The sequence below is a fragment of the Pristiophorus japonicus genome, chromosome 6 (assembly GCF_044704955.1).
Source record: "Pristiophorus japonicus isolate sPriJap1 chromosome 6, sPriJap1.hap1, whole genome shotgun sequence".
Classification (NCBI taxonomy): domain Eukaryota; kingdom Metazoa; phylum Chordata; class Chondrichthyes; family Pristiophoridae; genus Pristiophorus; species Pristiophorus japonicus.
Genome location: NC_091982.1, coordinates 262,086,101 through 262,113,306, shown reverse-complemented (window position 1 = coordinate 262,113,306; position 27,206 = coordinate 262,086,101). Strand labels below are relative to the sequence as shown.

The window sequence follows — 27,206 nt, the reverse complement described above, 5'->3', positions numbered from 1 at the left end:
CAGCGTGCCCTCCCTTTAACGGAAGGGGAGGGCCCTGGAATCATGTCAGTGCTACCCGAAGAGGCCACATAGCGTTCCGAGTTGTGCATGCATAGTGTCCCCGAGCCGCCCCCAAGAGGAAGTGGAACACCCGAGATTGCTTTCCACTTCCTCTCGCCGGTGGTAAGCCCAGTTTCACTTCCGGGCAGGACTTCTGCACCGGGCGTAGAATGTCCCACCTTGCAAAGGACACCACCCACAAATGGGCCAATACGTAATTTGGGCCCCAAAGATACACTCTGGACTTGTAATCTAAAAGTTCAAAAATTTACTTGAACAACATTTTAACACGAAATGTGCAGGAAAGATCTAATAGCCTTTTAACACAACATTATTACAATAGAGAACCTGATAATGAGATTGTTGTAGGCATTAGGCACCTGCTGAATATATCTAAACTCATATAAGTTTAAAGTGGCCACATATAAAATGGCTGCCCAAGCATGATGGGTACTCAGTTAGTCAAGTAATGAACTGGGGCTGACCGATCAATGACCGAGCAATGACCCTGTGAGGCCCACTACCGGGAATGCCTTAGCTCACTCACTTCAGACAAGATAACTATAAACGAACCATTATAGTACCTGATGTGGAATGTCCTTTGACTAAGGACTTCACACAGCAGAGCCCGAGGAACAGAGATAAGGGGGGGCCCACCTCACATAACGAGGTCATTAATCAGCCCGAGCTGACAAAAAACGAACATACAGCCCCTGAGATATCAGGAGAATTCTACTGGGTTAAAGAAACCTATATGTAATCTAGAATCGGTATGATTGGATTGTGTCCAACCGAAGTGGGCTGAGTAACTGTAAAGAAATATTGTAAAACAGAGAAATATCGATGAGTTTCTTTGTTCGTCGGAGAGAAGTGCCTGCATCCAGTCCTGAGGCTTCCTCCCCGCTAGTGAAAATAAAGGCCGCATTGGCGTTGGAACCGACTCTGAGTGTTGAGTGATTCTTCCGAGAAAACATTCACGCTAACAGAGGGTAAATTGAATGACTGAAAGAATGTTCTAACTGAAAGCCTTATAGTGAGAGTGGGTGTACCGTAAAATGTTATAACTGAATCTGAGAGTGCAGTGCATGTAAAATTCTGAGAGCACACAATTTATTGCAGACAGTTTTATTATTTTAACCTGAATCTATCATACACATCATTTTTGGGCTTCCTGTTGAGATGTGCTTCAAGAGGCAATTTTCACTTTCAGGTCTGTGCCCTTTGTTACCGATATAAATTACTTTCTGACAATAAAAGGACGGATTTGCTGTCTGCTGTGAATCTCCTCCCTGGATTTATTTCAGAGACAGATCAGATAGATACAACTGGTCCTACAAAATGCCTGGCCCTCCCTGGACAGGTATTCCGAGGTGCAGGCAGGATTGGAAAGTTCGCTCCACTGCCCGAGCTGATAACGAAGCCCAGTGCGCCCTGCACTTCCTCAGAGGATTCAATTCTCTTGGGAGTTCCACCGTGCGCATTTAGCCGTTTCTTGCCATGTTGTCGATGATGATTTACTTGTCTCTTACTTCTTTGTCCTTGTCCTTTTTTTGTATGATGTCTTTGCTTGACAATACGTGCACCCACCTTCCGAGCGTGACTGCCCACCACCTTCAATGAGACAAAGACCATGTCAGCTACTTCACAGAGTTCTGACAAATCTAACCGCACAATTTAAAGTCAATCGCTGACCTGAACTGCATGGCAGCTACAACACATTGGCATTTTTAATCTAATTTGCAATGTGGCGGACTAACAGGAAGCAGGCTTTTGCTGAGATTGCTCATACAGTGAGTTCTCAATAATGGCTGTAGCACCAGAGAAGATGTGTAGATTGGAGGCCATAAACTTCCTGTCATGTATGTAACCTTCATGTAACTGCAACCTTCATGTAACAACACTGTACATTGTATGCACCTAAGTAATGCACACCTTGACCACAGGGGGTGAACTTGTGGGAGACACTCCTCACCTGGTCATCCAGGTATATAAAGGGAGGTCCCACGCAGGGTCATCACTTCTTGGTCCTGTGAATAAAGGTACAGGTCACAGAGTGACCTTGTCTGCAGTATGTGCCTCGTGTTGATTTACAGTAGAGTGCAGGGACACAATATTTGACGACGAGAAACAGAAATCAACGACTCACGAGAATGGCCACCGGTAGCACAGAGGAACGGTATTGTGTTGGTGAGGACTGGGATGGTTTTGTTGAGAGGCTCCAGCAGAGCTTTGTCACGAAGGACTAGCTGGGAGCAGCAGCGGCCGACAAGCGAAGGCCGCATCTACTGACCAGTTGTGGACCTAAGACGTACGTGCTGATGAAAGATCTGTTCGCACCCGAGAAGCCGGCGGACAAAATCTTTGAGGAGCTCAGCAAACTGATCGGTGAGTACCTCAAACCGGCGAGCAGTATACACATGGCCCGACACCGATTCTATACGCACCGACGTCGAGAAGGACAGAGCATACCGGACTTTGTTGCAGACCTTCGGTGCTTGGCCAGCCTCTGTAAGTTCACAGACACCTGCAGGAGGGAGATATTACAGGATTTCTTCATTGAGCACATTGATCATGCCGGGAGTTTTAGGAAGCTAATTGAGACCAAGGACTTGACCTTGGAAGCGGCGGCGTTGATGGCTCAAACCTTCATGGCGGGGGAGGAGGAAACCAAGATCATATACGCGCACAACCCTGCTCCCAACGTGGCGATGGAGCAGGGAGTTAACATTGTAAATGCGACTCAGAACCCCGCAGGCAGGCAAGGGCAATTCGACACCACCCAGGCAGTTACAGACTCTAGAGTGGGTCCTCAACAGAGACAACGGCAGGTTGAATGGACATTTACATCATCACAAGGGACAATACGTCCCGGGATGGGACCATTGACACCCACTAACAGAGTGCTCAAGAGTAATCAAAGGGACAATCAGAGAGGAATGCCTGGTAACAGCTCTTTTGTTCACAACAATCTCAGCTCCTGCTGGAGGTGCAGGGGCAGACATGCTGCAAAAACCTGCAGGTTTCAACAATTTATCTGCAGAAATTGTAACTTCAGTGGACATTTAGCCAGAATGTGCAGGAAGCCCGCAGCGAGGCTGGTTTACGAAATGGAAGAACCACAAGGCAGGGTGATGCTTGGGACACAGCAATGGACGCTGAAGTTCAGCGGGTTCAGGTGGCAAACATCCACAGCTCATACACAAAGATGCCACCTATGATGATGAGCGTACTGTTAAACAGCATCCTGGTACACATGGAGCTGGACACAGGGGCCAGCCAGTCATTTATGAGTGTCCAACAATTCAAGAAACTATGGCCATTCAGAACTAGCAGACCCAAACTAGAAAGCATTGACACGCAATTACGGACATACACCAAAGAGATCATTCCAGTGCTAGGCAGTGCAATGTTGGTGGTCACACATAATGGATCTGAGAACCGGCTGCCACTCTGGATCGTCCCGGAAAATGGTCCCGCGCTTTTGGGGAGGTGCTGGCTAGCCGAGATCAATTGGAAATGGGGGGATGTGCACGGCATTTCATCTGTGGAGCGAAGTTCATGCTCACAGGTCCTACAAAAGTTTGAGTCAGTATTTCAACCTGATGTCAGGACTTTCAAAGGTACCAAAGTAATGATACGCATCACCCCGGACGCCAGACCAGTGCACCACAAAGCTAGAGCTGTGCCGTATGTGATGCGGGAGAAAATTGAGAGTGAGTTGGACAGGTTGCTAAGAGAGGGCATAATTTCGCCCATTGAATTCAGCGACTGGGCAAGCCCCATCGTCCCTGTTCTAAAAACGGATGGCTCGGTCAGGATCTGTGGCGACTACAAGGCCACTATCAACCAAGTGTCACTACAAGACCAATACCCGCTTCCGAGAGCGGAGGACCTATTCGCCACGCTGGCAGGCGGCAAGCTGTTCACCAAGTTGGACCTCACTTCAGCCTACATGACCCAGGAACTGGCCGAAGAATCCAAGTTACTGACCACCATCACCACGCACAGGGGGCTGTTTGTCTACAACAGGTGTCCGTTTGGCATTCGATCAGCAGCCGCTATCTTTCAAAGGAACATGGAAAGCCTGCTCAAATCCATCCCTGGAACAATCGTATTTCAGGACAACATCCTTATCACGGGTCGAGACACCGAGGAACACCTCTGCAACCTGGAGGAGGTGCTACGCCGACTGGACCGGGTAGGCTTGCGACTAAAGAAGTCCAAGTGTGTGTTTTTGGCCCCAGAGGTCGAGTTTTTGGGCAGGAGGGTTGCCGCAGACGGGATCCGACCTACCGAATCCAAAACGGAGGCGATCCGTCGTGCGCCCAGGCCCGGCAACACATCAGAGTTACGTTCATTTCTGGGACTCTTGAACTATTTCGGGAACTTTCTGCTGAACTTAAGCACATTGTTGGAGCCGCTACACGTGCTCCTGCATAAGGGTTGCGATTGGTTTTGGGAGGACTGTCAGGAACGGGCTTTCAATAGGGCGTGGAACCTGCTTTGTTCTGATAAGCTATTGACCCTGTACGACCCTTGTAAGAAATTGGTTTTGACATGTGATGCATCGTCCTATGGGGTTGGGTGCGTGTTGCAGCAGAGTAAATGATGACGGCCAGCTCCAACCTGTGGCTTATGCTTCCAGATCGCTCTTCCAAGCAGAAAGGGGATATGGGATGGTTGAAAAGGAAGCACTTGCATGTGTCTACCGGATGAAAAAGATGCACCAGTACCTTTTTAGCAGAAGATTCGAGTTAGAAACGGACCACAAGCCGTTAACGTCCCTGTTGTCAGACAGCAAAGCTGTCAATGCCAATGCGTCAGCTCGCATACAGCGATGGGCTCTCACGCTGGCTGCGTATGACTACACCATACGGCACCGGCCAGGCACCGAAAATTGCGCTGACGCGCTCAGCAGGCTTCCACTGGCCACTACCGAGGGGGCATCGGAGCAAAGTGCTGAGATGGTCATGGCTGTCGATGCTTTCGATAGTGTAGGCTCCCCCATCACAGCCCGCCAGATCAAAACCTGGACAAACAGAGATCCCCTCCTATCCTTGATTAAGAAATGTGTCCTGACTGGGGATTGGGCGCCCGCACACGGAGCATGCCCTGAAGAGGTCAGACCGTTTCACAGACGGATGGATGAACTCTCCATCCAAACTGACTGTCTACTATGGGGCAGCCGGGTAGTCATGCCCCAGAAGGGAAGGGAAGCGTTCATCAGGGAACTCCACAGTGAGTACCCAGGCATTGTGCTAATGAAGGCCATTGCCCGGTCACATGTATGGTAGCCAGGAATTGATGCAGACCTGGAACACTGTGTTCGCAGGTGTATGATGTGTGCCCAGCTGGGCAATGCCCCCAGGGAGGCCCCACTCAGCCCGTGGTCCTGGCCCACCAAGCCATGGTCACGTATTCACGTAGACTACTCGGGCCCGTTCATGGGAAAAATGTTCCTCATTGTTGATCTGTACTCGAAATGGATCGAGTGCATCATATTGAATTTGTGCACGACATCCACCACTGTGGAGAGTCTGCGTGCGGTCTTTGCGACCCACGGCTTGCCGGACATCCTGGTTAGCGACAACGGCCCGTGTTTCACTAGCTATGAATTTCAGGAGTTCATGTCGGGTAATGGCATCAAACAGCTCAGGACAGCACCGTTCAAGCCGGCTTCCAATGGCCAGAAGGAATGTGCGGTCCAAATCATAAAACAAGGCATGCTCCGGATTCAAGGACCCTCCCTTCAATGCCGCCTGTTGCACCTCCTGCTGGCCTACAGGTCCCGACCGCACTCGCTCACGGGAGTCCCACCCGCGGAACTACTCATGAAACGTACACTTAAAACTCGGCTGTCCCTCATTCATCCTGTCCTGTCAGACATTGTTGAGGGCAAGCGCCAGTCCCAAAATGAGTAACCCAAAGGGGAGATGTATAGAAATCGATGACCCTGTATTTGTTCTTAATCACGCTTTGGGGCCCAAGTGGCTTGAGGGTACTGTAATTGACAAAGAGGGGAATAGGGTCATAGTGGTCAGACTTAACAATGACAGATATGCCGCAAGCATCTGGACCAAGTAAAAAAAAGGTTCAGCATGGACACTGAGGAACCTGAGGAAGATCATGAGATGTTGCCCACACCACCGCCAGTGAACGAGCAACAAGAACATTCAGCAGCATGCACAGTCCCTGCGGCCAGCCCGGACAGGCCGGAATCACCACAGGTGACAGAGATGCATGCCAAGGCTCAACAACCAGAGCCCCAACTACGGCGCTCCACAAGAGAGCGTCGACCACCTGAAAGACTTAATCTTTGACCCAAAGACGTTGGGGGGAGGTGATGTCATGTATGTAACCTTCATGTAACTGCAACCTTCATGTAACAACACTGTACACTGTATGCACCTAAGTAATACACACCTTGACCACAGGGGGTGAACTTGTGGGAGACACTCCTCACCTGGTCATCCAGGTATTTAAAGGGAAGTCCCACACAGGGTCATCACTTCTTGGTCCTGTGAATAAAGGTTCAGGTCACAGAGTGACCCTGTCTGCAATATGTGCCTCGTGTTGATTTACAGTAGAGTGTAAGGACACAACACTTCCCATCCCGTGGACAGAGGGAAAACTGGAGGGTAACCTATCCTCTTGCTTGATCTTGCACATTCCATGATGTATTTGATGCAGGAGCGGCATTGGCCTTGAGACAGGCCAACTGCCTATCTTGTTCGGTTAGGAAGGTGGGTGAAATAGGAAGGGCACATAAAGGCCAAAAGGAAAATAAGTTTTAAAAAAAGTGAAAAATAAATGAATTGGCAATGTGAGTCATTATAAAAAAATGTAGCTTCTAGAAAATAATCAAATGTCATCAAAATTCTAAAGTTCCAAGTGCTGGATTACTCTAGCAAAAAGCACAACAGACACAATGGCCTCCTTCTGTGCTATAAACCTACATAGCTCTATGTTGCTTATTGGTATGCATGTTGAGGTACAAACGTGATGTGCCACTGAGTGGTGGGATGTATGCTCTTCCCTACATTCCAAGTCAGATCTCCACAACATGGCACATCCACTTGGAAAGCTCAGCAGAAACATAGAAACATAGAAAATAGGTGCAGGAATAGGCCATTCGGCCCTTCTAGCCTGCACCACCATTCAATGAGTTAATTGCTGAACATGTAACTTCAGTACCCCATTCCTGCTTTCTCACCATACCCCTTGATCCCCCAAGTAGTAAGGACTTCATCTAACTCCTTTTTGAATATATTTAGTGAATTGGCCTCAACAACTTTCTGTGGTAGAGAATTCCACAGGTTCACCACTCTCTGGGTGAAGAAGTTTCTCCTCATCTCGGTCCTAAATGGCTTACCCCTTATCCCTAGACTGTGACCCCTGGTTCTGGACTTCCCCAACATTGGGAACATTCTTCCTGCATCTAACCTGTCTAAACCCGTCAGAATTTTAAACGTTTCTGTTCCTCAATAAGCACTCAAAACATATGCCAATTATTTCCGCGGTGGTTCTCCCGATTGTCTACCATAACTATCGCAGTAGAGCCACGGAAATTCAATCCCAAAATCTTTGGCAAGCATTTTGAGATCCCTGTTACGAATTTTAATCAGACTCCCAAGGGATTGAAGTACGGGCATAATTGATTACCTTTGGGCTGTAGTGCTCACAGTTCACTTCAACTTTCTCTTGCCCAGAAATGGGTTTATAGACTGAGCCGGTGCAGAAGCCCTTGCTCTACAAGGAAAGAAACAGCAACAGGAAATACTAAGCAACAGATATTTTCTGATTCAAAGCTTTCGTTATATTTCTACATCAAACATTACAGACGTAGAGGGGTAGATTTTCCTCCACATTCCTACCCAGGAAATTGAGCAGGATTGTGGTGGAATGCCCTATGGTATAACCATTTATTGGGCCAGTGGACTGTTTTGCAACAATACTTACACCAGAAGCAAATTCACCTCTATCCATTGGACAATTTGGAAGCTTGGAAGCTTTGGTACATGCAGTCTCTCGGATTACAAATTCAACAAATACTTTCTTCCCAGCCCCAACCTGAAAAGAAATCACCAAAAAACTTTCTTTAGCAACAAATAAACTACTTGAATAGTCGCAGCAAATGATTGCAACAACCTTTTTGAAGATATCTGTGATAGTAAAGGAAATATACATTGGCCCAGAAATTGCAGTCGGAGGCTTCCCGCGGGCGAATGCCTCCGACCGCAATACCTGGTGGTCCCAGAGGTACGGTGACTTGCGGTCCAGGGGCTCTCCGTGAAGGCCAGCATAGGGGCCCACGTATCCCAGGATCGTACAGGTTTCGTACGGATCTCTGGGATCACATGGGCCGGCCCAACCTATCAGTGTAGTGGGATCCCCATTCATACTTTTGGTAATTCCGTATGTATGTAGCTGCCATAAGTATGGATGGGAATACCCCCAAAAACACAGAAACACTGAAAATAAATTTTTAAAACCCATTACATATTTGAAATTAATTAAAATGCAATTTAATTAAATATTTTATACAAAAAATTACTTTTTGAAATGTTATTTATATGTTTTAACAGGGCTAAAAATAAACTTACCTTAATGGAGAGGGGTTTTAATATGTAAATGAGTGCTAACATTTTATTTTTCTATTTTTTAAAACTCTTACACTAGTAAAAGCAAGCTTTACGCCTGCTTTTACCAGCATAAGAATTTGAAGGACATTCACTGGGCAGGAGTTGGGCAAATAGGAGAGACCCTTTTCCTTTGCATGCATCATGTGCCGGGTTTAGGAGCATGCGCTAAATCCGGAACTTGCAAAGACCCAACAGGCCCTCCGTGCGTGCCCATGGGGCGCGCGATTTCAGGCCCAATATAATCCTAGAGGAACGTTTAATTGTGTGTACCCTTTGTACTTTTTCACAAGTTGTATAATTATGACATTTATAACAAAATGCAACCATCACCATAGAAAACTGATACATGCCACTGTCTCTTGCAGTCTCTTAAGAATAAGTGACAATGAAATAACAAGATCATTTGGTCTAGATATTCTTCTTTAGCAGAATTGGATCATATGTTCAACATGGTGTATTCGCCACCTGCCAGAATCCATAAGAACATGAGAAATAGGAGCAGGAGTAGGCCATTTGGCCCCTCGAGCCTGCTCCGCCATTCAATAAGATCATGGCTGATCTGATCCTGGCCTCAACTCCACTTCCCTGCCCACTCCCTATAACCTTTGACTTCCTTATCGCTTAAAAATCTGTCTATCTCCACCTTAAATATATTCAATGACCCAGTCTCCACAGCTCCCTGGGGTAGAGAATTCCAAAGATTCATGATCCTCTGAGAGAAGAAATTCCTCCTCATTTCCGTTTTAATGGTGCCCTTGACCCCAGATGATTTCTGGCCAGGAGATCTTTTAAATATTTTTGGTGGGTTGCCTGACTACTGACGGGTGACTGCCTGGACTAAGGTGCAGCGATTGACTATATCAAGTCTCAGAGGCCTGCTGTACCAAAGTATTGCTACCAGTACTGCAGAAACATGAAAAAAAACATTTGTTTTCAAATTTGAAATTTCATAGGCTTTGGGGATAACCAGGCATTATATCAATTATAGCTTAATTGCTGTTGCTGTTATTGTTCACATCTACTCAGAAACCAACATTTTCACTATCTCTGGGACTTTTAGTGCAAAATTGTCAAACCAGTACTTGGACAGCAAATCTTAAAACTTGCCAGATTTTACGTGTTGATGCATAGGATTACCCGTAAAATAAAAGAGCTCAGATTTTTTTGCTAAGCTTTGCTTCAAAAAAGGAATGACATCAACCTTACCTGAGAGGAAGCTTTTGTTATTTTCTGTACTGCAAAATAATTTGTTCTGCTGCTGTTTCTGTTATATTTTTGTAGTACCGTCCTGGCAGCTTGACTGACGTCTGAGTGATTTAAAGGTATGCGATGTGGGCACCTTGGGCATCTGTTCAAAACCATGTCATCTGAATCTTCAAAGAAAAGTAGAAGAAAATCTATAAAGTTGTGTTTTAGCTTTATACTCACAGCTACATTTTCTCTAAAATTAATGAATGGTGGAAAATACAGCCTTAAAAGAAATAGCCTGGTCAGATGTCTTTGTAGCCCATGTTACATGACCGAACATTGAATATCTCTGGCTTTTCATGACCAATGACCTTCTAATACTAATGCCAATCTCCACCATATAATAGCATAAAAGATTCCAGCACACTGCTACTACGTAGAGATTGAAGGAAAGACTGTTACAGACTCAGTAACAATCTCCATATGGGTGCTCTTGGACACTGCTCCAGTATGAAGATTGCAGTAGGCACTCTGATGGACTGCGGCAGCAACAACCCCCATAAGATTGTTGTAATTTCCATAAATGGTTAGAATGTAGAACTTGCCACTACATGGACTAGCTAAGGCAAATAGCATAGATGCACTTACGAGGAATCTAGATAAGTACATGAGGGAGAAAGGAATAGAAAGATATGTTGATAGGGTTAGATGAAGTAAGTTGTGTCGAGGCTGAAATGGAACATAAACACTGGCATAGACCTGTTGGGCTGAATGGCCTATTTCTGTGCTGTATGTAATTCTCTGTTGCTGCGTGTAGGTTGGAGCAGGTTCTATCATAATCCCAGCAACAATCTTCAGAGAGTAATAACAGGACAAATTCAGTTAATGTGTGAAGACTGGAGTAGAGGTGCATAGCCACACTGAGAACCTCTTATATCATAAAACAAGTTATTGCCGGACTAGCTATAACACTCACTCACCCAGAGACTGGAGGGAGAATTACATTTAAAGCTCAGGGGAAACAGGCAAAAGGATGGAAGAAATAATCAAAAAAGTGTTCTGATGGAGCAAGAAAAACACTGATAATTCACCGGCTGGTGAGTTATTTTATTTTTGAGCCTGTCTAAGTTGAACAGTAATGCTCTCGTTGTCAAATAGAATTGACAGCTCTGTTCAGTGTAGAATAAAAATCACATTCACAGAAACATCTGACCTACCTGGTGATATTAAACACTGGTACTTTTGGACCTGATAGTGTTGTGTTGTTGGGTTAATTTGTAATTGTACTTTACAGTCACCAGAAATCTAATGGAATTAGAGAAATAGCCATTGTTAGTTATTTACAACTTCGTTGTCACCCCTAGTGCACATTTGCTCAGCATTGAAGAGGAGTGAGGAACCGCCCAGTATAAAGCTGCTCTCTAAAGAAAGGAAAGATAGATTACGAGGGTAAACTTGCACAAAACATAAAAACAGATAGTAAAAGCTTTTACAGATATATAAAACGGAAAAGAGTGACTAAAGTAAATGTGGGTCCCTTAGAAGATGAGAAGGGGGATTTAATAATGGGAAATGTGGAAATGGCTGAGGCCTTAAACAATTATTTTGCTTCGGTCTTCACAATGGAAGACACAAAAACCATGCCAAAAATTGCTGGTCACAGGAATGTGGGAAGGGAGGACCTTGAGACAATCACTATCACTAGGGGGGTAGTGCTGGACAGGCTAATGGGACTCAAGGTAGACAAGTCCCCTGGTCCTGATGAAATGCATCCCAGGGTATTAAAAGAGATGGCGGAAGTTATAGCAGATACATTCGTTATAATCTACCAAAATTCTCTGGACTCTGGGGAGGTACCAGCGGATTGGAAAGCCTCTGTTTAAAAAAGGGGGCAGACAAAAGGCAGGTAACTATAGGCCGGTTAGTTTAACATCTGTAGTGGGGAAAATGCTTGAAACTATCATTAAGGAAGAAATAGCGGGACATCTAGATAGGAATAGTGCAATCAAGCAGACGCAGCATGGATTCATGAAGGATAAGGGGTAAGCCATTTAGGACCGAGATGCGGAGGAACTTCTTCACCCAGAGAGTGGTGAACCTGTGGAATTCTCTACCACAGAAAGTTGTTGAGGCCAATTCACTAAATATATTCAAAAAGGAGTTAGATGAGGTCCTTACTACTAGGGGGATCAAGGGGTATGGCGAGAAAGCAGGAATGGGGTACTGAAGTTGAATGTTCAGCCATGAACTCATTGAAGGGCGGTGCAGGCTAGAAGGGCCGAATGGCCTACTCCTGCACCTATTTTCTATGTTTCTATGTTTCTATGTTTAACTAATTTACTGGAATTCTTTGAGGATATAACGAGCATGGTGGATAGAGGTGTACCGATGGATGTGGTGTATTTAGATTTTCAAAAGGCATTCGATAAGGTGCCACACAAAAGGTTAAGGTTACTGCAGAAGATAGAGGTACGCGGAGTCAGAGGAAATGTATTAGCATGGATAGAGAATTGGCTGGCTAACAGAAAGCAGAGAGTCGGGATGAATGGGTCCTTTTCGGGTTGGAAATCGGTGATTAGTGGTGTGCCACAGGGATCGGTGCTGGGACCACAACTGTTTACAATATACATAGATGACCTGGAAGAGGGGACAGAGTGTAGTGCAACAAAATTTGCAGATGACACAAAGATTAGTGGGAAAGTGGGTTGTGTAGAGGACACAGAGAAGCTACAAAGAGATTTAGATAGGTTAAGCGAATGGGCTGAGGTTTGGCAGATGGAATACAATGTCGGAAAGTGTGAGGTCATCCACCTTGGAAAAAAAAACAAAAAAGGGAATACTATTTGAATGGGGAGAAATTACAATATGCTGAGGTGCAGAGGGACCTGGGGGTCCTTGTGCATGCATCCCAAAAAGTTAGTTTGCAGGTGCAGCAGGTAATCAGGAAGGCGAATGGAATGTTGGCCTTCATTGCGAGAGGGATGGAGTACAAAAGCAGGGAGGTCCTTCTGCAACTGTACAGGGTATTGGTGAGGCCGCACCTGAAGTACTGCGTGCAGTTTTGGTCGCTTTATTTGAGGAAGGATATACTAGCTTTGGAGGGGGTACAAAGACGATTCACTAGGTTGATTACGGAGATGAGGGGGTTACCTTATGATGATAGATTGAGTAGACTGGGTCTTTACTCGTTGGAGTTCAGAAGGATGAGAGGTGATCTTATAGAAACATTTAAAATAATGAAAGGGATAGACAAGATAGAGGCAGAGAGGTTGTTTCCACTGGTAGGGGAGACTAGAACTAGGGGGCACAGCCTCAAAATACGGGGGAGTCAATTTAAAACCGAGTTGAGAAGGAATTTCTTCTCCCAGAGGGTTGTGAATCTGTGGAATTCTCTGCCCAAGGAAGCAGTTGAGGCTAGCTCATTGAATGTATTCAAGTCACAGATAGATAGATTTTTAACCAATAAGGGAGTTAAGGGTTATGGGGAGCGGGCGGGTAAGTGGAGCTGAGTCCACGGCCAGATCAGCCATGATCTTATTGAATGGCGGAGCAGGCTCGAGGGTCTAGATGGCCTACTCCTGTTCCTAATTCTTATGTTCTTATGTTCTTATGCTCTTAACAGTTACTCTTAGTACCAAAACAGGGAGAGATACAAGTTTTGGTTCTCCTTCCTTTTCTGTAAGAATTACTGACCTCCAACCAGTATGCAGCTGAAGAATTGGTTGTAGCAGTTGTCTCTGACTAATATCAAATCCCCATCTCACTTAATTCATGAAGAACTAAACATTTCTCAGTTTTTACAGTATTTAATTTTAGGATCAGAATGAGACATGAGCAATCAGTTTATTGATCTCAGCCAGGACAGCGGTAGGGAAATATAATTTCCTCCGTACCCCCTGATTAGGGAGAGGGTCAGGGTTCCTGCTCCTGATCATTATTCAGTGTACTATACTCGATGTCCGATGAGAAAAGGAGCAGACTGGGCTGTGATGCCTCACAGTCAAGCAGTTTGCCAACATCCACTGTCACAGTGCACATGTGGCTGATAACCATTAGAGCAAGGTGCTGGAGGGTGATTAATATTAGTGAAACCATCATTAACAAGGTGTCAATTTCTAAAAGAAAGGAGGGAAGAAAATTGGTGAGAATTCCCTGCACCACCCCACCCCCCTGCTATAGCACTGGTATAGTGACTGACCAGGCTGTAATAATTGACTACTAAATGTATTTGATCTTCACTTTTTTTAAATACTTAGAAATTGCACTGAATATAGTATTTGGTCGATGTTGTGATGTTGTGATGTATGCACAGGGACCAATGAGTTTGACATAGGAACATTTGCCTTTAGTCTCCAATGCAAAAGGACAATTGACAATATGATATCAGAGGGTTGTAAATCTGTGCAATTCTCTGCCCCAGAGAGCTGTGGAAGCTGGGTCATTGAATATATTTAAGGCAGAAATAGACAGATTTTTTGAGCAATAAGGGAATAGGGGACTATGGGGAGAGGGCAGGGAAGGGGAGCTGAGTCCATGATCAGATCAGTCATGATCTTATTGAATGGCGGAGCAGGCTGGAGGGGCTAAATGGCCTACTCCTGCTCCTATTTCTTATGTTCTCATGTTCTTAAAATCATTACATCGGACTTTACATCAAAAAAGTATCGCGTTGCAAACTAATATTCCACACATTGGGCCCAAATTTCCCCAACCCCTTTTTCCGGCCACTCTGCTGTGTGTCCCGGGTCCTGGCTCGGCAGTTCTCGTGGAGTGGGGAGGGCGGAGCTACAGCCCTGCGCCGAAAACATTGCTGGCAGCTGCGCGCATGCGCAGTGCAGTCTGCACACATGTGCAGTAGCTCCTCTCCCTCCCAGCGCGTCCTGTAGTCTGTGAGCGGGCCCCGGTGCTCGCCGCCCTTATCCCTGGCTGAAGGGATGACCTGATAATCTTCAACAGCACTTCCCGATAAAACATGGGCCAGCAGGCAGCAGTGTGAAGAGAATGTTGCATTTTGTGTGGGCACATGTCAAATCGTTATGACCCAACACTGATTAAGTTTTCTCTAGAGAGAAGTCCAGTCCCTCGGAGAGAAGTCCAGTCCCTGAGTTAGGGGGCTGAGTTAGGAAGGTAGGACGTAAGTTTTATTTTTTATTTATTTTTTTTACTTTATTATTGATGGTTTTTATGCTTCTTTAATGTTGTTGTGAAGGTGTTTAGTGCTTTGCAAGGTCCTCTGTGCTTCCCTTCCCCGCCCCCATCTCTCGCTATCTGCGCTGACTTCTTAACTCTCTGCAAGGGTTTTCTGTGCGGCCACAAGTGCAGAATGGGGATTTTTAAGATACCCCAGAAAAATCAAGTTGCTCCAAAAAAAACGGAGCAAATCCTGGCCAAATTCAGGCCCATTATGGCAATGCATTACTTATGTGCTGCTTTGATTTTGCATAAGATGCTTCACTGAGACTGAGGCCAGGGCACTCACAAAGTTCAGTTCAGTTGATGTTCACTATGTCTTAGTGTTGAATTAACATTGTCCCACCTGCTCCTTGGATGGGACATCAATGCTGTCTCAACCCTCCTCTGACACCACAACAATGCAGGTGATGAGTGAGCGAGTGACTACATTGGACTGGGTGTTGACTAAGACATTTTGTAGGGATGGACACTGAATGAGTGAGTGGCTTTTCCCCATATGCATTACCAAGGGCGTTAAAGTGCCTTTAAATGTGAACTTTTCCACCAAGGTGTGCAAAACGTTCAAAAGAGAAACTTACAGCTTCAGGACCTGATCGTATACTACATTCCGCCACAGGTTTTGGATTCAGTGAGTGGCATCTAGTCTCGAACACCTCAAACTCTAGGTTAACAGAGGTCACACCTTGCTTCTGAAAGAGAAATAAGATTAATTAATGAACAACAATCAGTCTGTCACACTGAAGGAATCAATGATGCATATCCTCTATTAAAGGCCCATTAAAACCTGACCAAGTCACCTGAAAATGGAAGTGTCATGTAATTAAATTGCTGATTGCACCTGCTGTATTTTTATGGCACATTGGTGTAAAAAGTAACATTGTAAGTATAAGCATGTCAGCAGATATGACATCAGCTGCACCCCAAATGTTACCCAGCAACAACTGGGCGATGGGTTAATTAGGCAATAAGTTTGGGAGATTTGTGTCAGCAATTGATTCATTCAGGGAAAGTCAAGCATGAAGAAAATTGCTGCCATGAAAAATCCCTGTTTTCTGCACACTTTCTCATGAATAATTTAACCTAATTTCAAAACCATAATTTTAAAATAATAAATAAATAATCCTGAACTCTGTTGTTGCACAGAAGGGAATTTAACTGTGACACCCCCACAAAAACAGAAAATGCTGGAAGTACACAGTAGGCCCATCAGTATCTGTAAAGAGAAAAGACAGGTTACACATTTCAGTGTGGACCCTTTGTCAGAATTGGTATAACAAAATCCCATTCTCTGGGACTATCCCGAGGTTACAGTGCTGTAAATCGCTCATCACAATGCTGTTTGGATCCCGTTGTGCTCCATTGGCCCAGAAATTGCAGTTGGTGGCGTAGCTACTGAGTACAAAAATAGTACAAATGATGCAAGGCCCAGAATGGAGACTTCCTCTTTTGGCACTACAGAGTTATGCACAGCGTATTACGTCACAAAGCCACACTTCAACCACTCTCTGCCCCACCCGTTACAGAGACTGTAATTCTCACATTGGACTGTACAGCCACCTGAGAACTCACTTTTAGAGTGGAAGCAAGTCTTCCGCAATTTCGAGGGATTGCCTATGATGATGTCATCATGAAGGCCAGGAGCGTAACGTACAGCCTATGTGTAAGGGAAGACACGCCCACAAAATCTGTCAAAACTAAGTCACGCCCACAGATACTTCTGTACGTCGGATTACATCGGATATACAGCACAGAAACAGGCCATTCGACCCAACCAGTCCATGTCGGCATTTAGCCTCCACTAAAGACTCCTCCCATCTTTCCTCATCTGACTCTATCAGCATAACCCTCTATTCCCTTCTCCCTCATATGCTTATCCAAATGCCCCTTAAATGAATCTATTCTATTCACTTCAATCAATTCCTATGCTAGCGAGTTCCACATTCTCAGCACGCTCTGGGTAAAGAAGTTTTCTATTTGATTTCTTGGTGACTATCTTATATTGATGGCCTCTAGTTATGCTCTTCCCCATAAGTGGAAATATTCTCTCTGTATCTATTCTATCAAAACGTTTGATAATTTTAAAGACCTCTATTAAGTCACCCCTCAGCCTTCTTGTTTCAAGAGAAAAGAGACCTAGTCTGTTCATCCTTTCCTGATAGGTATACCCTCGCATTTCTGGTATCATCCTTGTAAATCTTCTCTCAGATGTCATGTATGTAACCTTCATGTAACTGGAACCTTCATGTAACAACACTGCATACTGTATACACCTAAGAAATGCACACTTTGACCACAGGGGGTGAACTTGTGGGAGACACTCCTCACCTGGTCATCCAGGTATATAAAGGGAGGTCCCACGCAGGGTTATCACTTCTTGGTCCTGTGAATAAAGGTTCGGGTCACAGAGTGACCTTGTCTGCAGAATGTGCCTCATGTGAATTTATAGTAGTGTGTAAGGACATTATATTTGGCGACGAGAAACGGGAATCAACGATTCACGAGAATGGCTACCGGTAGCACAGAGGAACGGTACTGTGTTGGTGAGGACTGCGACGATTTCATTGAGAGGCTCCAGCAGAGCTTTGTCACGAAGGACTGGCTGGGAGAGGCAGTGGCTGACAAGCGAAGGGCGCATCTACTGACCAGCTGTGGACCTAAGACGTACGCGCTGATGAAAGATCTGCTCACACTCGAGAAGCCGGCGGACAAAACCTTTGAAGAGCTCAGCAAACTGATCGGTGAGCACCTCAAACCAGCGAGCGGTATATATCACTGAGGGGGCAGCGGAGCAAAGTGCTGAGATGGTCATGGCTGTTGAAGCCTTTGACAGCGCAGGCTCCCCCATCACAGCCCGCCAGATCAAAATCTGGACCAACAGAGATCCCCTCCTATCCCTGATTAAGAAATATGTCCTGACTGGGGATTGGGCGCCCGCACACGGAGCATGCCCTGAGGAGGTCAGACCGTTTCACAGACGGATGGATGAGCTCTCCATCCAAGACGACTGCTTACTATGGGGCAGCCGGGTAGTCATGCCCCAAAAGGGAAGGGAAGCATTCATCAGGGAACTCCACAGCGAGTACCCAGGCATTGTGCTAATGAAGGCCATTGCCCGGTCACATGTATGGTGGCCGGGAATTGACTCAGACCTGGAACACTGTGTTCGCAGGTGCACGACGTGTGCCCAGCTGGGCAATGCCCCCAGGGAGGCCCCACTCAGCCCGGGGCCCTGGCCCACCAGGCCATGGTCACGTACTCACGGAGACTACGCGGGCCCGTTCATGGGAAAAATGTTCCTCGTTGTTGATGCGTACTCGAAATGGATCGAGTGCATCATATTGAACTCGTGCACGACATCCACCACTGTGGAGAGTCTGCGTGCGGTCTTTGCGACCCACGGTTTGCCGGACATCCTGGTTAGCGACAACGGCCCGTGTTTCACTAGCTATGAATTCCGGGAGTTCATGTCGGGTAATGGCATCAAACATATCAGTACAGCACCGTTCAAGCCGGCTTCCAATGGCCAGGCGGAATGTGCGGTTCAAATCATAAAACAAGGCATGCTCCGGATTCAAGGACCCTCCCTTCAATGCCGCCTATTGAACCTCCTGCTGGCCAATAGGTCCCGACCGCACTCGCTCACGGGAGTCCTGCCCGCGGAACTACTCATGAAACGTACTCTTAAAACTCGGCTGTCCCTCATTCACCCAGTCCTGGCAGACATTGTTGAGGGCAACCGCCAGTCCCAAAATGAGTGCCATGACCGTAACTCAAAGGGGAGATGTTTAGAAATCGATGACCCTGTATTTGTTCATAATTAGCCAAGTGGCTTGAGGGTTCTGTAATTGGCAAAGAGGGGAATAGGGTCATAGTGGTCAGACTTAACAATGGACAGATATGCCGCAAGCATCTGGACCAAGTAAAAAAAAGGTTCAGCATGGACACTGAGGAACCTGAGGAAGATCATGAGATGTTGCCCACACCATTGCCAGTGAATGAGCAACAAGAACATTCAGCAGCACGCACAGTCCCTGCGGTCAGCCCAGACAGGCCAGAATCACCACAGGTGACAGAGACGCATACCAAGGCTCAACAACCAGAGCCCCAACTGCGGCGCTCCACGAGAGAGCGTCGACCGCCTGAAAGACTCAATCTTTGACCCAAAGACGTTGGGGGGGAGGTGATGTCATGTATGTAACCTTCATGTAACTGTAACCTTTATGTAACAACACTGTACACTGTATACACCTGAGAAATGTACACCTTGACCACAGGGGGTGAACTTGTGGGAGACACTCCTCACCTGGTCATCCAGGTATATAAAGGGAGGTCCCACGCAGGGTCATCACTCCTTGGTCCTGTGAATAAAGGTTCGGGTCACAGAGTGACCTTGTCTGCAGAATGTGCCTCGTGTGAATTTATAGTAGTGTGTAAGGACATTACATGAACCCTCTCCAGAGCCTCTATATCTTTTTATAATATGGCAACCAGAACTGTCGCAGTACTCTAAGTGTGGTCTAACCAAGGTTCGATGCAAGTTTAGCATAACTTCCCTACTTTTAAATTCTATCCCTCTAGAAATAAACCCAAGTGCTTGGTTTGCTTCTATTATGGCCTTGTTAACCTGTGTTGCTACTAACCTGTCAGTTACTTCCATTGAAATTACATTTTAAAAATATGTTTAAACTTTTTTTTAAATTGTCATTAAACTGGTACTTGGACTTATTTCATATCTCAGCATTATGTTTCATTTTTCCATCCAAACTCAATTTATTAGTCACTAAGGGGCCTGAAATTGGTGAAGGTCCCCACCCACCCAAGTGCCGCCCAAAGGGCCGGCCGGTGGCCACTGAGGTGCCTGACAGTTCTTTGGGCGGGATATTCATCAACAAGGTCCCTCGAAGGTCGGCAGGCGGCAAATGAGGGACTTACGCCGCCAATCTGGGTGGCGGCCGGCGGAAGCTCCCATTCTCAACGGCAAAGGCACTTGCCGCCCAAGTGGTGTCGAGGATGGAGTTGGGCCCATGGAGAGTCAAACAGCTGAAAATAAAAATCATCAGGAAAATCTAAAAAAACTATCAGAATAGCTTCAGGGGACCCCATCCAGGTAAGTCGCTGTGGAAAAAAAAATGTTCACTAACCTGTTTTTCGGATCTTCAGGCTTACCATCGGGGACAGACCTGCCTCCAGCCAGCAGTCACACCCACTCTGGCGCCAAAGGCCGCCCGCATGAATCTGGGAGCTCGGCGGGCAGGTGCTCAGTTGCGCTACTCGGCCGTTTGTTGACGTCAGCAGGCGGTTCCCGGTGGTTCTCCCCTCCCGGCCGCTCCAGCCCACCTCGAAAGTGGCACTGGGCGGATCTTGCAGAGGAATGTCATCGGCAGTGGGCAGTAAGTTGATCAATTTCGGGCTCGGTGTATACAACTTCCTGTTTTGATACTCAGTAAAGGCCTAGCAATGTTCTATGGGCTAGAACCTCCTCTTTTGTGCTTATCGCCCAAAAAGGGGCGTTCCTTCCGGCGTGGGCATTAAAAAAGGGTTTTCAGATCGCCGGGTTCTCGCCCATTCTCAAAACACCTAGGTTACATTTTTGAAAATGGGGGTTACCGCGAGCGATATCAAATGGGCGGTAGCGTTAATTTTTTTGACCTTCTGCCGTAAAGTGTGGTCGTCCTTAGCAATGGCATGGCAACGCTCGAATCCCACGATTCAGGAGGTCAAGGGTCATCATGACATGCGCAGAAGAGGAGACAGAGAGAGAGGGAGCTCAGAGGCACTGAAAGCGTGTGTGGGTGTGGTGTGTGCTTGTCTGGCTGTTGTGGGAGGCACAAGGGAGATTCACCAGCAGCAAAAAGCCCACTAAGCATCAGAAACATAGTTGGCACCGAGTTTTTGTCCAACAAATAAGATATAACATGGAAGGGATGGAGGAGGCCCTGGAGCTGGTAGCCAGGAACACTGGTGGCAGAGGGCTCCCAGTGGTCCCGGAGCACGGCACTGCACCCCAAGGTGCCACACACCCATTGCCAACCACACGAGAGCCAGGAGCAACATCTTGCTTCTGGCTCGGAGCACGTTCCCACCTCGGGACCGTCCTCCCCCGTATCCGTCCAAGTAGTGCCTTGGCCATCACCGCCCCCCCCCCCCCCCCAATGAAGCAACGCCTGAGGAACTCCTCGGCCAGGCAGCTTGGAGTCAGGAGGGGAAGGGGAAGGGATAGAGGTGGGGAGGAGAAGTGGGGGGGGGGGGAAAGGTTTGTTTTGTACAGAAATACTGATGATTTCAGACTAATGTTCGGTTTAAATGTTTTTTATTTAACAAAACCTTGTACATTGACTCAGATAGCTGCACCATTACATGCTGGTGATTCCTTTACATCAAAGGGTATAAGCACACTTAACTTTAATCAACTTTAACTTTAACTGTCACCGAGGTGATTCCCACCATTGATGTATGACCTGCACACCCAGCAGTGTGTCAGCCTTGTAAATAACACCAACGTTCTTTCGGGCAAAACGATCATTGATGAGCTCCTGACGTAAGGCTCTTGCAGCTATCATGCCACCATGGGCCCTTTCATGTGGTCTACAGGGGGTTGGGGGCATGGCTTCAGCATCAGCCTGATTGTCTGGGCCCGATGTCAGCGTTCTCCTCCTCGTCCTCCTCTTCCTCTCTCTGGTGAGGTGGACTGTCAGACTCATCAGGCAATTCTTGTCCCCTCCTGATAGCCAAGTTGTGCAGCATGGAGCACACCACCATGAATTGAGCTACCTGCTCAGGGTGGAATTGGAGCTTGCCTCCTGAGTGGTCCAGGCATCTAAAGCACTGCTTCAGCACTCCAATGGTTTTCTCCATGATATTGCGAGTTGCTCTGTTGCTCTCGTTGTATCGCCTCTCAACCTCGGTGTGTCACAGAGGTGTCATAAGCCAAGTGACGAGGCCATATCCTTTGTCACCAAGCATCGAGCATTGACCTTGTGGCTGATTGTTAAACAAGTCAGATACAGTGCTCTCACGCAGGATGTGAGCATCATGGATGCTGCCCGGAAATTTAGCCTTCACTGCCAGTATAATTTGCTGGTGGTCGACAACCAGTTGGACATTTAGGGAGTGGAATCCCTTGCGGTTCCTGAAAACCTCAGCATCCTGAAAAGGTGCCCGCATCGCGATGTGCGTACAGTCTATTGCTCCCTGCACCTTGGGGACGTTTGCAATTCTGTAGTAGTGAGATTGGGGATGGCGTCAAACAAGAAATTAGGGATGCGTGCAATAAAGGTACAGCAGTTATCATGGGCGACTTTAATCTACATATAGAATGAGCTAACCAAACTGGTAGCAATGCGGTGGAGGAGGATTTCCTGGAGTGTATTAGGGATGGCTTTCTAGACCAATATGTTGAGAACCAACTAGAGAGCTGGCCATCCTGGCCATCCTTTCAAGGCCCCTTGGGGAAGAGTGACCATAATATGGTAGAATTCTTTATTAAGATGGAGATTGACAATGTTAATTCAGAGACTAGGGTCCTGAACTTAAGGAAAGGTAACTTCGATGGTATGAGACGTGAATTGGCTAGGATAGACTGGCAAATGATACTTAAGGGGTTGACAGTGGCTAGGCAATGGCAGACATTTATAGATCACATGGATGAACTTCAACAATTGTACATCCCTGTCTGGAGTAAAAATAAAACGGGGAAGGTGGCTCAACCGTGGCTAACAAGAGAAATTAGGGATAGTGTTAAATCCAAGGAAGAGTCATATAAATTGTCCAGAAAAAGCAACAAACCTGAGGACTGGGAGAAATTTAGAATTCAGCAGAGGAGGACAAAGGGTCTAATTAGGAGGGGGAAAATAGAGTATGAGAGGAAGTTTGCAGGGAACATAAAAACTGACTGCAAAAGCTTCTATAGATATGTGAAGAGAAAAATATTAGTGAAGACCAACGTAGGTCCTTTGCAGTCAGAATCAGGTGAATTTATAATGGGGAACAAAGAAATGGCAGACCAATTGAACAAATACTTTGGATCTGTCTTCACGAAAGAAGACACAAATGACCTTCTGGAAATACTAGGGGTTCGAGGGTCTAGCGAAAAGGAGGAACTGAAGGATATCCTTACTGGTCAGGAAATTGTGTTTGGGAAATTGATGGGATTGAAGGCCAATAAATCCCCAGGGCCTGATAGTCTGCACCCCAGAGTACTTAAGGAAGTGGCCCCAGAAATAGTGGATGCATTGGTCATGATTTTTCAAGATTCTATTGACTCTAAATCAGTTCCTATGGACTGAAGGGTAGCTAATGTAACACCACTTTTTAAAAAAGGAGTGAGAGAGAAAACAGGGAATTATAGACCGGTTAGCCTGTCATTGGTGGTAGGGAAAATGTTGGAATCAATTATTAAAGATGAAATAGCAGCACATTTGGAAAGCATTGACAGGATCTGTCCAAGTCAGCATGGATTTATGAAAGGGAAATCATGCTTGACAAATCTTCCAGAATTTTTTGAGGATGTAACTAGTAGAGTGGACAAGGGAGAACCAGTGGATCTAGTGTATTTGGACTTTCAAAAGGCTTTTGACAAGGTCCCACACAAGAGATTAGTTTGCAAAATTAAAGCACATTGTACTGGGGGTAATGTATTGACGTGGATAGAAAACTAGTTGGCAGACAGGAAGCAGAGAGTCGGAATAAACGGGTCCTTTTCAGAATGGCAGGCAGTGACCAGTGGGGTGCTGCAGGGTTCAGTGCTGGGACCCCAGCTATTTACAATACACATCAATGATTTAGATGAAAGAATTGAATGTAATATCTCCAAGTTTGCAGATGACACTAAGCTGGGTGGCAGTGTGAGCTGTGAGGAGGATGCTAAGAGGCTGCAGGGTGACTTGGACAGGTTAGGTGAATGGGCAAATGCATGGCAGATGCAGCATAATGTGGATAAATGTGAGGTTATCCACTTTGGTGGCAAAAACAGGAAGACAGAATATTATCTGAATGGTGACAGATTAGGGAAAGGGGAGGTGCAATGAGACCTGGGTGTCATGGTACATCAGTCATTAAAGGTTGGCATGCAGGTACAGCAGGCGGTGAAGAAGGCAAATGGCATGTTGGCCTTCATAGCTAGAGGATTTCAGTATAGGAGCAGGGAGGTCTTACTGCAGTTGTACAGAGCATTGGTGAGGCCACATCTGGAGTATTGTGTTTAGTTTTGGTCTCCTAATCTGAGGAAGGACGTTCTTGCTATTGAGGGAGTACAGCGAAGGTTCACCAGACTGATTCCCGGGATGGCAGGACTGACATATGAGGAGAGACTGGACTTGTATCCACTGGAGTTTAGAAAAATGAGAGGGAATCTCATAGAAACATATAAAATTCTGATGGGATTGGACAGGTTAGAGGCAGAACGAATGTTCCCGTTGCTGGGGAGTTCCAGATCCAGGGGTCACAGTCTAAGAATAAGGGGTAAGCCATTTAGGACCGAGATGAGGAGAAACTTCTTCACTCAGAAAGTGGTTAACCTGTGGAATTCTCTACCGCAGAAAGTTGTTGAGGCCAGTTCGTTAGATATATTCAAGAGGGAGTTAGATATGGGCCTTACGGCCAAAGGGATCAAGGGGTATGGAGAGAAAGCAGGAAAGGGTTACTGAGGTTGAATGATCAGCCATGATCTTATTGAATGGCGGTGCAGGCTCAAAGGGCTGAATGGCCTACTCCTGCACCTATTTTCTATGTTTCTATGTTTCAATGGAGAATCCTAGAGCCCTCTCACTTTGTGCCTCCCTGGTCATAGAGAAACTGACCAAGTCTCTCCTGCGTGCTTACAGGGCTTCAGTGACCTGTCTAATGCAGCGATGTGTGGCATGCTGAGAAAGTCTGCAAATGTCGCCTGAAAGAACCCGAGGCGTAGAACGACAGTGCCGCAGTGACTTTGACTTTGAATGGACAGTGCAGTATTGATGGTGCTGGCAGGCTGAAGATCTGCCCTTATCAGCTGGCATACCTCAGTGATAACCTCTTTGTGGAAGCGCAGTCTCCGAAGGCAAGTCGAAGTAAGAATGCTTCTCCCTGTACTTGTGGAGGTTGTAACGTCTGGTCCTCCTCATCTGTCTGTCACTTCGTACATTGGGCACATAATGCAGTGGAGCGTTCCTTCGGTGATGTCGAGTCTGCTGCATGTAATTGGTCACCAAGAGAGGGTGAGAAAGGACAGGCCCCATTGCAGTAGCTCGCTGTTTACCACAGATTGGTAACAAACAAGGAATGTCCCGACGAACACACCTCTTCAATTCCAATCGGTCACAGTGTGGTCAAGATGTTTTTACAGATGTTCACATCAACTCCAACGACCTGCAGAGTAGATCCGAACTCCCCCGAGGTTGAAGCACAGCAGCCTTTTAAAGGACGCGACATGTGATGTAGAACATGGTGTCCATAACGCTGTGATTCATTCTGGCTAGTTCCACATTTTGTGGGCGTTTTTTTGGGCGAGCGATATTGTGGGCGATATGTGTGCGAGGTGGTGAAAGTGACGCTGGGCGATCTCATGGCCGCTAGTTTCGGTAAATATGCTCTTTACGACAAAAAAAAGTGGCCGGGTGATAATATTGAATCTTGGCATTAAATCCGTGCATAAATTAACGTTGGGCGATATTATGGCCGTTGAATTCGCCCATTCTGCTGATTACGCCCCAAAAAAGTGGGCGGGCGATAATATTTTTTATTGCCGTTAAGCACACGGGGAAAGTAACGCTCGGCGATAAGTTTCCTAAAAATGCCCGGCAGTTTCCATTTTGTGCCAAAATGAGTGCTATATGGGCGTTATACGTTAGCAATAAAATGGGCGTTAAGTGGGTATTAAGCATGCAAAAAAAGTGGAGGTTCTAGCCCCATATCTCCAACAAGTAATGTTGTTGGACTTCATATATTCAATGTTAATTTTCAGGACTAAAATATGTTATTCAGTCCTCAATTAGACAGGTAATAGATACATTTAATTTCCTTGTTATAGATGCATTATATTGTTTATTATGTTGTTCATTTTGAGTTGAAAGGAAGATTCGGTCTCTGGAATCTGACAGTTCTTTACTTTACTTAACTTTCTTATTCAACTTCCCAAGTAATTAAAATGAAGCTCGTCCAACAAGTTTCTTCCACCAAAATGTATACAATGTACACACATAGGTCTTCTTTTAAGATGTGAAACAGGCTGCTTTCAGAAACCATTAGAAAAACGTCCAGAATTGCTGGGCAGCTGATGTGTAAAGGTTCCAGCTCTGTGCCAGAGACTGGCATTGCCAAGGCGGTGCAAATCGCAAGTTCGGGATTTAGCACACGCACAAGTGCATGAGGAAATCCCAAGCTCGAAGTATATTTCAAAGGCGGTATGACGCCGTACTCTCAGAGTATGCCGTCGTACTCACCGCAAAATCCGGGCCAATAATGTTTTCAAAGCTCACTGTTCCTGTTTCAACTCTGGTTCAGGAATTTTCATAAACCACTCCCGTCCGCCAACACCTCTGCGTTTAAACATGTTCCATAACAAATGAACTCATCTTTGTACTCACCCCGCTTTCTTCCTGGGCGTTTTCAATTTTGTTCAGCACGTACTTGTATCCTCCCGGCTGATCAGCATTGATGTGTTCCACTGCCCAGTCTGCTGCATTCACTACCCTTGGCACTTTGCAGGAAAGGGCTCTGTAGACGGCTGCAAGTGAGGGCTGGAAGAGTTGAGTGCTAACCACTAGCACAACCAACAGCTTCATGCTGTGCGAGAACTGCAATAATGGAGTTGCACTGTGTTTGAGAGACACTAGAAATGGTATCTCGAACATTAGGAAGCTCTCACCAGCCGCGGCAACAGGGGTCTTCACTGCAGCAGTGTAGACGTCAATTGTTCTGCTTCTTGTCTGAATGCAGTCTGATTTGAGACCACACAATTGACCATGGGAAAAATAAACATGTCAAAACAAATATGAAAATTGATGATATCAAACAATGACACAGCAACTTCTAAAACAAAGTTCATTTGAAGCACGCCTACAGTACATAGTACATCACTGAGGTGTTAAACAGCTTAACTCGAGCGTAGATAAATGAAAAATACTGCAAATACTGGGAATCTAAAATAAAATACTTGGCCATCAGCAT

General features: G+C 46.1%; 1 protein-coding gene across 1 annotated transcript; it reads right to left on the bottom strand.

The window, feature by feature from the left end:
• Positions 1–1,199: 1,199 nt before the first annotated feature.
• On the bottom strand, positions 1,200–26,821 carry LOC139265482 (alpha-2-HS-glycoprotein-like). Its single transcript, XM_070882505.1, has 7 exons — positions 26,624–26,821; positions 15,641–15,751; positions 11,087–11,174; positions 9,888–10,054; positions 7,999–8,109; positions 7,702–7,788; positions 1,200–1,650 (listed from the first exon to the last, which is right to left on the bottom strand). Exons 1-7 carry the CDS (start codon positions 26,819–26,821, stop codon positions 1,351–1,353), a joined length of 1,062 nt encoding a protein of 353 aa, XP_070738606.1. The 3' UTR covers positions 1,200–1,350.
• Positions 26,822–27,206: the final 385 nt, after the last annotated feature.

What these genes read in the sequence shown, in the direction of transcription:
- LOC139265482 (XM_070882505.1), bottom strand. Translation starts at nt 26,821, where the DNA reads ATGAAGCTGTTGGTTGTGCTAGTGGTTAGCACTCAACTCTTCCAGCCC. An exon ending in ACGCCCAGGAAGAAAGCGGG is followed by an intron (nt 15,752 to 26,623) that starts GTGAGTACAAAG and finishes TTTCTCTTTCAG; the next exon opens with AAGCAAGGTGTGACCTCTGT. An exon ending in CCAGTGTTTAATATCACCAG is followed by an intron (nt 10,055 to 11,086) that starts GTAGGTCAGATG and finishes TTTTCTTTGAAG; the next exon opens with ATTCAGATGACATGGTTTTG.